This window comes from Coregonus clupeaformis, unplaced genomic scaffold (genome assembly GCF_020615455.1).
Source record: "Coregonus clupeaformis isolate EN_2021a unplaced genomic scaffold, ASM2061545v1 scaf0118, whole genome shotgun sequence".
Taxonomy (NCBI): domain Eukaryota; kingdom Metazoa; phylum Chordata; class Actinopteri; order Salmoniformes; family Salmonidae; genus Coregonus; species Coregonus clupeaformis.
Genome location: NW_025533573.1, coordinates 575,001 through 585,000, shown reverse-complemented (window position 1 = coordinate 585,000; position 10,000 = coordinate 575,001). Strand labels below are relative to the sequence as shown.

At 43.9% G+C, this 10,000-nt stretch overlaps 1 protein-coding gene across 15 annotated transcripts in view; it reads right to left on the bottom strand.

Annotated features, from left to right (window-relative positions):
* Positions 1-10,000, bottom strand: part of ebf3a (EBF transcription factor 3a) — a 143,251-nt gene that overhangs the window by 14,877 nt on the left and 118,374 nt on the right. For all 15 annotated transcript variants that reach the window (XM_041893311.2, XM_041893310.2, XM_041893293.2 and 12 more), the window contains exon 11: positions 5,100-5,188. In XM_041893311.2, coding sequence (XP_041749245.1) covers positions 5,100-5,188 — 89 coding nt within the window. The remainder of the gene's footprint in view (positions 1-5,099; positions 5,189-10,000) is intronic.

The window sequence follows — 10,000 nt, the reverse complement described above, 5'->3', positions numbered from 1 at the left end:
AGTCATTTTCCATATCTTAATTAAACTGGCAGAGTCCTTAAAGACAACATCTCACCCCTAATTCAAGCCCCACATTTGCGGGAGAGTTCAATGTTCATTCCTCTTTCTTCCCAACAATAAAGTGAATTAGCTTGGGTTAATCTAGTTCTTTCATAATGACATTATGACATTTTTCAATTAACCTCTTTCATTGCCCTGTTGTAAAGGACTTCATAAATGACTTCCCATCCAGCCCAGTGATGAGTGCCAGCGCCCAGGGACATGGGATGCACAGGACTCTGTCTTATCCATGTCTGCATGCATTCCCCTCTACTTTATAACAACATGGATTCACTTGCTGCTTAAAAGCCCCTACCAAAATGAGAATACGCCTTGCCAAGTGTCAACAACACAACACTGTGAAGCTTCAGCCAAATCCCTCTTGGTTTGGGCTGGCCGAAAAAAAATAAGAACTAAAACAGTACTCTTGGGATAGTTTCGATTTTCTTGAGTGGAAAAGTGTAGATAGTGTTCATTTAAACTCTCTGCTCTGAGTAATTTTTTTTTTTACATGTGTCAATTAGTAATGGTTTTATTTTTTGTGGGAAATGCAAATAGTCCTCTGAAAGTCTTATTCAAAAGACCACTTCTTCTAGTTCCTCGTCTGGCAGGTACCATTGATATACATTAAGAATTCTGTCTTGTTCCCGCCGCACAAAGCTCGATCAAATCACAGCAAATAAACATGGCAAACCTCAGCATATATATATAGCGAGAGGCTCAACGTAAACTGCTGTTTTCAGAGGAACACCGTGAGCATGGAGACCCTGATCATGGTTGGACCTGGTGCTTCATTCAGAACAACGTCAACCGTGTTGGATCCTTTATTTATCAAGATTAATGACAGGAGACAGGGCTTCTTGTGTAGCGCCATACGTTTTATACACCCGGACGTCTAATCCAGAAAGTTGCCGGATGGATGGCTCTTAAAATGAGCATTTACCTCTGAAATGGGTGTCTATGCTTGATGTTGCATTGCATCTAGTTTGCATACAAATAAAGAATTACACTTGTCATGAGGCAGGTACAATCAATGACTGGGCCAGCTGTCTTAATCTCCTCTCATCAACCCAGGCTGCTCTCCCTCTCTCCGTCTCTCTCCGTCTCTCTCTCTCTCCGCTCTCTCTCTCTCTCTCTCTCTCTCTCTCTCTCTCTCTCTCTCTCTCTCTCTCTCTCTCTCTCTCTCTCTCTCTCTCTCTCTCTCTCTCTCTCTCTCTCTCTCTCTCTCTCTCTCTCTCTGAGAGGAAGATAAAGTGTTTTTCTGCCACGTTAATAATTACTCATAATCTCTTCTGTCATATCACAAGAGTTTTTACATGCCTCCCAATTTTGAGCGACGATTATCACAATTAGAACTGCCACGTTATACGCAAGCCATTTTTTTTTCATTTTCGACTAAATAGGAAATGCTGCTTCTCGCCCTCCACTACTTGTCCATATGGCACTCTGGCGTAGGAGGAAACATAAGGATAGTTTAGGAAAATGACACCGCCTCTCGTCCTTTAATCTCTCATTTTACCACATAGCGTCTTAACTAATTAACCTGATGTGCTGTGTTTAAGTGCTGATCTCATTGCATGGTGAGAAACCAGAAGAACGTAACCCAATCAGTCAAGGGTGCTTTGAATGAGTTAGTTGTGTTTGTTTGGTTCCAGCATGCCCCCACACTCATGCAAAGAGGCTCATGCTTTGAATGTGATTAGCGGAGGAAATGGCTGTTCGAGGTGCATTTCAATGTAAATTCAGAAAGCATCAAAGACGATAAGTGTAATTGACTCCCTTTTCACAGGGACGTTACAGCGTCAGGGTTAAACGGGGTACTATTAAAGCTCAACATGAACTCAGAGCTTGTTTCATGATAAATGCGATAGTGTTATTATTACAAGTGTTCATTGTTATGCCCACGGACGACAAGCCCTTTAAATGGGGGGCGTACTTATTATCCTCACACTTGACTATCTTGAGGAGTATATATCATCTCCGTTAAAGAAGGTAACCAAGGTGATGGGCCTCCGGGTGATAATGCCATTATAAAACTGTAAAGCAATTATTCTGTTAGTTCTTGCCTCTGGTTATGAATACATTGTGGAGGTGCAATAGATGTAGCGACTTCAAAAAAAGCAGGCAAAAGAGGGTGAATTTAAATGCATGGGTAATTGCTCGACATGAATGCATTTCCAATAAAATATCTTGTGTATGGAGATTGAAAAGGAAGTTAAATGGATTTGTGTTTGCCAAAGTGAAACAAGACAAATACAATGAAGGTGGATAGGTTTTGGTGGTTGCAATTAATTCTGCTAGTAAAAAAAATAAATAAGCTAGATGATTTGCAATAAAGATTATTTGATAGAGGAGTAAATGAATGCATAAAGGCCGTAATAGTATTCTCATTTTCTCTGTTTGTCCCAGCGCATACAGGAGGGAATGGATTACAATGTTTTCAAAACAAGGCCTAAAAAGAGTGAGGATTCTACAGTCCCCCTTTGCAATCTTCTCCCTTATCACACGAGAGCCCCTAGTTATTGCCTTTACTTCCACTCTGGATGGTTGTCTATCAGTGTGTATATGTACGCTGCTCCTCCCCCCGTGGATCAACCTAGTGTTTGATGTTATCTAAATTAGGGAGGTGAACTCCAATTCAGGCTCTCTGTACAGGATGTATACTACGTAGCAGCAACACGACCAGTGTTACGTCCAGGCCAATACAAGCTCACCATATTTGGTTTTTCTGTCGCATCACAATTACTCTTCAAACTATGTGCATTAATGATCTCTCTGGAGAAAAAAAATAGGAGAAAAAATTCCAGAAATCAATATTGTGGTAATATTATCAACTGTGTGGTGAAGCCATAGAGGTAGATGGAAGCTAGTCTGATGTTTTGCCTTATTGTTAATATACACTTTAGATTCAAACCCCCTCCGCCAGCCCCATTATTTCATCACCTAGCTTTCTCCCTTCATTCTCTCCTTCCTCCCTCCTTCCTCCCTCCTTCCTCCCTCCTTCCTGCAACATCTAATGCTGATGTTCCTTTATTCCATTACTCTTCTCATTCAGAATATATGGAAGGGTCAATTGCTGCTTTACGTGGCGGGGAGCGTTGCTCTGACCGGGGCGCAGCGCGCTGAGACGGCTGGCTTAACCATGATGAATCACCCGGCGCTTTCATTTACATGCTGCAGAACTCCACATCGGGGTCCATTAGAAGGGCAAATCAAATATTTATGTTGTTTATTGGAACTGCTAGATTCCATCTCTGTTTTCTGCCGTCGCCTCATGCGGGGGTCCACGTGGTGCGTGGGTAAGGCTATCTGAGTTCTCACCTGCATGCTAAGAGCCGACAACGTTATTTGTGAAAGTGGAAAGAGGTGCATTTCCTGGATTGTTCGCCCCAGACAAAGATTTTCTTTTTTTTTGGGGGGGTGGGGGGGTGTTGTGTTATTTTTTTCTAACTAATGGCGGCATTAGCACCACATCTCATATGTGGTTTAACACGTCCAAATGGAGAGACAGAGTGCTCTGAGAGGGAGAGATGTGTGGTATGGAGCCTGCCCAGGCAACTTTTTATTGGTAATAGATAGTTTAAAGCGCTTACTGGAACAAGATTTTCTGTCCAGATATTGCTCTCTGCTGAGACAAAAAAGCTTTAGTGTAATTGAAACATCATCATGTATTGGTGAGCTCTAACTCTGCTACAGGGATGTTATAGTTTACTCTCAGAGTGTCAGTGGGAATCTGAACTGAGATTGTAACACACCCACAGTGTTACGAAACTGTTCAGTGGTAGTTCGTGATATGGTGAGCTAGCCTGCTGTGTGTTAATAGATATTTGCATAATATCCGTTATTAGTCTCAGTGGCGGTCAGTTCTATCTGAAACATCCAGGATCTATAGGGACACAATAATCCTTTAACATGTTATTAAGAAGGGCCCCTGGCTCTGCACGCCTCAAATGAGAAATTAGCAGGTTTTCTATTAGCCGGTTACAAGTACTGATAGAATGTTTTCAAAAAGAAAAGGAAAAAAATATTGAATCAAAGAATCTGCAAAAAAAAACAAAGAGCAACGATAAGCATAGCATGGGCTTTTTCTTTTATGTCACACATCAAAACAAGAGGACTGCGGTACACGTCGACCACCAGGGAACCTGCGGGCGGCCGGGCCGGCCCGGGCGGCTAACCGCTTCTCTGTTGGAATTCAAATGGAAAAAAAAGAGCCCCTGCCGTCAGTGGGATATTAATGTGTGGGCTTCATTTATTAACCTGCTAAGACAACGACTTATAACGGAAAGCTTTGTAAACAAAAGATTAAACTGGATCTAGCTTTGGAAAATGAAAGGAAAACAAGAGTGGAATAATCAGAGATCCGACAGGGCCCTGCTTAGATTACAATCACCATGGTTACTGGACTGGAAAACTGTTTAATTGAACTATTTCGTCCAACACAGAAAGTTTGTGCACCTCTCTCTCGGAATCCAAACAGATTTACCACATTGGACAATACACACTGATTGGTGTGTGTGTGTGTGTGTGTGTGGTGTGTGGGGTGGGGAGGGGAGGGGTGGTGGGTTGGATAGTTTGTGTATGTGTGTGTGTGTGTGTGTGTGTGTGTGTGTGTGTGTGTGTGTGTGTGTGTGTGTGTGTGTGTGTGCGTGTACGTGTACGTGTGTGTGTGTGTCTTGTTATCCCCCTTTCACAGCATTGTCTCTGAGTGATTGAATAATAATGACTTGCCAAGAGAGATTGCATGCTCTAACTCATCTGGGCACTGAATTGTAACACATTGTTGCATTTCTATGATAAACAAACAAATGGTTGGTTTTGTGGTTGTCTCTGTCTCTCTCTCTCTCTCTCTGACCAGATGTACTGACCTTCAGTAATCTCTCTCTCTCTCTCTCTCTCTCTCTCTCTCTCTCTCTCTCTCTCTCTCTCTCTCTCTCTCTCTCTCTCTCTCTCTCTACTCTCTCCTGTCTCTCTCCCTCTCTCTCTCTCTCTCTCTCGCTCTCTCTCTCTCGCTCTCTCTCTCTCTCTCTCTCTCTCTCTCTCTGACCAGATATACTGACCTTCGGTAACCTCTCTGGATCTCCTGGATGTCTGGGAATAACCTTCTGTAGCCTCTGGAAGCCGTAGTCGATGGTCGGCTCGTTCAAAGCTACAGAGAGGAAGACAAAAAGAGGAAGTGAATATGTACCGTGTCAAATAAGACATGTTAGTTTAGAAAAGGTATGATTTGTTCAAATGCAATTTCAACATATGCATTTGAATGGATGAATGTACACATTTCTCAAGATGTTGAATTCAAACAAGCATTATATCTTTTTTTAATTCTAGGAAACAAAGCTTCCCCAGCCAACCACAGAGAAAACAGAAACAGCAGTAGAGTGTATTTCAAATCAATATTGTTCACCTCAGTTACTCAGAACAATACAGACAATAAATGATCAAATAAATTCTGAGGGTTAGTCAATACGTTATGAATGAAACGGTACCGGAGCATAGTGGTAGGGGGAACACACAGCAATCACTCCTGTCACCACCCGGACGTCTACATCATGAACCACTTTCTGCACACTCCGAACAGATTTACAGCCAACTGGTAATGATGACATATGTCTGGTTATTGCAAGTCTAGGATTTATCCCCGGGCCCTTCATAGTCCAGCATATTGCCTGAGTGCAAATGAGGCAAGTACACAAAACTTTAATAAACTGTGAATGTCTGAATACAAATTGATGTGGGGCTCTATCATTCTACAGAACTTTAATAATCTGTGAATGGCTGAATACAAACTGATGTGGGGCTCTATCATTATACAGAACTTTAATAATCTGTGAATGGCTGAATACAAACTGATGTGGGGCTGTATCATTCTACAGAACTTTAATCATCTGTGAATGGCTGAATACAAACTGATGTGGGGCTCTATCATTCTACAGAACTTTAATAATCTGTGAATGGCTGAATACAAACTGATGTGGGGCTCTATCATTCTACAGAACTGTAATAATCTGTATGCTGTACTGCTCTATCATTCTACAGAACTTTAATAATCTGTGAATGGCTGAATACAAATTGATGTGGGGCTCTATCATTCTACAGAACTTTAATAATCTGTGAATGGCTGAATACAAACTGATGAACTGCACTATCATTCTACACAACTTTAATAATCTGTGAATGGCTGAATACAAACTGATGTGGGGCTCTATCATTCTACAGCTGCACTGCACTGAGCTAGCTGGCCTCATGAAATTGCAGGCCACAAATAGAAATTAATGTTTTCTTTTTCACACCTCTCCACCCACCAACCCTTAGCCAACCTCTCCCTCTGAAATTGTAATTCGGAGTATGAACGGTGATGTGTGATAAATCAAGAGGCCGTGGCGCGGTGTGTCAGTGCATGAATCATAATCCCAAACTACGAATGGGTTCGACTGCACACATTGTGTTTAACAAGCTTTGGAACAGAGTCGTGGAGGTCTATTAAGGAATGTCCTCAGCTCAAAAAACAAGATGGGTGTGTGCGGCTCCGTGTGTGTTGGTGTGTCGCAGGCCTTGAAGGAGTGCGCACGGGCCATAGGACCAAAGCCGTATTAGGTTAGTGATGGCGATAGCCTCCCTTGGATGTAGATGTCATGTTCAGCAGAGTGACTTTAATAGTTCAGACTCCTGCTGCTCAGCACAGAAATCAATGGGCTCTTATCTTTCACGCTAAACACAACTGCCTCCATCTATTCATTACCCAGCCTGCAATTTAGATCCATCACTCATTACACACACACACACACACAGTTACCCCAGCATGTAATTTAGTGATTAACACCATCAGGCTCAGTGGGTCTAGTCTGATGAATGTGTAGAAGGGAAGTGCACATGAAGGCTAATGTTAGCCATGCAGACAGAGAGACAAGGCTAATGCTAGCCAGGCAGACAGAGAGACAAGGCTAATGTTAGCCAGGCAGACAGAGGGACAAGGATAATGTTAGCCAGGCAGACAGAGAGACAAGGCTAAGACAGAGAGACAAGGCTAATGTTAGCCAAGCAGACAGAGAGACAAGGCTAATATTAGCCAGGCAGACAGAGAGACAAGGCTAATGTTAGCCAGGCAGACAGAGAGACAAGGCTAATGTTAGCCAGGCAGACAGAGAGACAAGGCTAATGTTAGCCAGGCAGACAGAGAGACAAGGCTAATGTTAGCCAGGCAGACAGAGAGACAAGGCTAATGTTAGCCAGGCTTACTTTACTTTACTTTATACTTTATTGTCCCCATGGGGAAATTTTGTTGCAGTGTCATGTACACATTTAAAGTGGCGTTAAATACAAAACAAGATTGACAATACAACTTTCAATAACAGTCACGCACCAATAAAAGTAGGAAATAAGAAATAAAACATTTAAAACATTTAAAACAAAGACTAGCCTGCTGGCCTTACGGGGTCAATGGGAACATTTGCCCGAGCTATTTAAGAGGGATATCACACCTGGCACAAATTATTGTCTCGTTCTATTTTTCCTACTGAGGGGTGCCCTATACCTACAAGGCTAATGTTAGCCAGGCAGACAGAGAGACAAGGCTAATGTTAGCCAGGCAGACAGAGAGACAAGGCTAAGACAGAGAGACAAGGCTAATGTTAGCCAGGCAGACAGAGAGACAAGGCTAATATTAGCCAGGCAGACAGAGAGACAATGCTAATGTTAGCCAGGCAGACAGAGAGACAAGGCTAAGACAGAGAGACAAGGCTAATGCTAGCCAGGCAGACAGAGAGACAAGGCTAATGTTAGCCAGGCAGACAGAGAGACAATGCTAATGTTAGCCAGGCAGACAGAGAGACAAGGCTAATGCTAGCCAGGCAGGCAGACAGAGAGACAAGGCTAATGTTAGCCAGGCAGACAGAGAGACAAGGCTAATGTTAGCCAGGCAGACAGAGAGACAATGCTAATGTTAGCCAGGCAGACAGAGAGACAAGGCTAAGACAGAGAGACAAGGCTAATGCTAGCCAGGCAGACAGAGAGACAAGGCTAATGTTAGCCAGGCAGACAGAGAGACAATGCTAATGTTAGCCAGGCAGACAGAGAGACAAGGCTAAGACAGAGAGACAAGGCTAATGCTAGCCAGGCAGACAGAGAGACAAGGCTAATGTTAGCCAGGCAGACAGAGAGACAAGGCTAATGCTAGCCAGGCAGACAGAGAGACAAGGCTAATGCTAGCCAGGCAGACAGAGAGACAAGGCTAATGTTAGCCAGGCAGACAGAGAGACAAGGCTAAGACAGAGAGGGGAGAAAAAGACAGAGACAAGATGCTAACTTCCTTCCACCAAATAATTGGTTGACTTGATGATGAAGTGGTATATTTACAGAAGGGGAGCCAAGGACAGTGAGACAAGGTAATCAATGAAGTTGCTGCGTGCTAAGGCGCTACGGCTCAGCATTGTAACACGCGTCAGACAGAGCCACAGACGGACGGGGTGAGGCACTCTCTGGGTGCAACAAGAGCTAGACAGCTTTGATGCTATTTGATGGTCCTTCACATCATGCAATGGAGAAAGACTACGGCCCAAGCATTGGCATGGCATGCAGGAATGTCGAAGTAAGACGTTTCCTTGTTAATAAAGCACTGATCCTACCGTATTGATTTTACATGACATGGCTTTGGCTGGGGATATCAACGCCACCATCCCATCTCTCTCTCTCTCTCTCTGTCTCTCTGTCTCTCTGTCTCTCTGTCTCTCTGTCTCTCTCTCTCTCTCTCTCTCTCTCTCTCTCTCTCTCTCTCTCTCTCTCTCTCTCTCTCTCTCTCTCTCTCTCTCTCTCTCTCTCTCTCTCTCTCTCTCTCTCTCTCTCTCTCTCTCTCTCTCTCTCTCTCTCTCTCTCTCTCTCTCTCTCTCAGCACCCCCACCAAACTTCCCCTCCATCATCCCTACACCCCATAACCAGAAGACGTAAACTCCACGACAGGCTTCTGTCTGTGACATGACCGGATTTCTAAGTGTGTGTGATGTAAATGTTATATGTGTAAAACTTCATAATCAGCTCATTAATCATCAGAGGCTGTCTTCCGGGACAATGTGTCATGTCTGGGCCGTGCCCGGGCCAGAGAGCCATGTGGGGAGAGGGGACTCAGGGGGAGAGGAGTAGAGATTTCTGGCCAAGGCAGCAGGCCTGGGGAGACACAGGAGAATAACAGAGGACGATAAGAGGATGACACACACACACACACACACACATACACACACACACACACACTCTCACACACACACACACACACACACACACACACACACACACACACACACACACACACACACACACACACACACACACTCACACACACACACACACACACACACACACACACAGCAAACATACCCACACATCACACACACTCACACACACACACACACACACACACACACACACACACACTCACACACACATACACACTCACACACACTCACACACACTTACACGCACACACACACACACACACACACACACAGGCAAACATACCCACACATACACACACACACACACACACACACACACACACACACACACACACACACACACTCACACACACACACACACACACACACACACACAGGCAAACATACCCACACATACACACACACACAAACACAAACAGCTTGAGTTGAATAGCAACATGTTGCTGTCTATCTCTAATCTATCACGGAGAGGTTGATCATTAAAGGTCCTTTGGCTTGATAAATCAGGGCTGATGGGACTTGGTCAGAGAGAGGTAAATGTTCATCAGCTATTGATTTCATGCTAATGTGTAGAGGGAGGTCACAGAATCCTTCATTAGCACTAAACACACTCTTGATTTCTGATAGGATGGCGATCATACTGCAGCTCAGAGCATCAGAGAGAGAGGGGGATAAGAGGGAGAGAGAGAGAGAGAGAGAGAGAGAGAGAGAGAGAGAGAGAGAGAGAGAGAGAGAGAGAG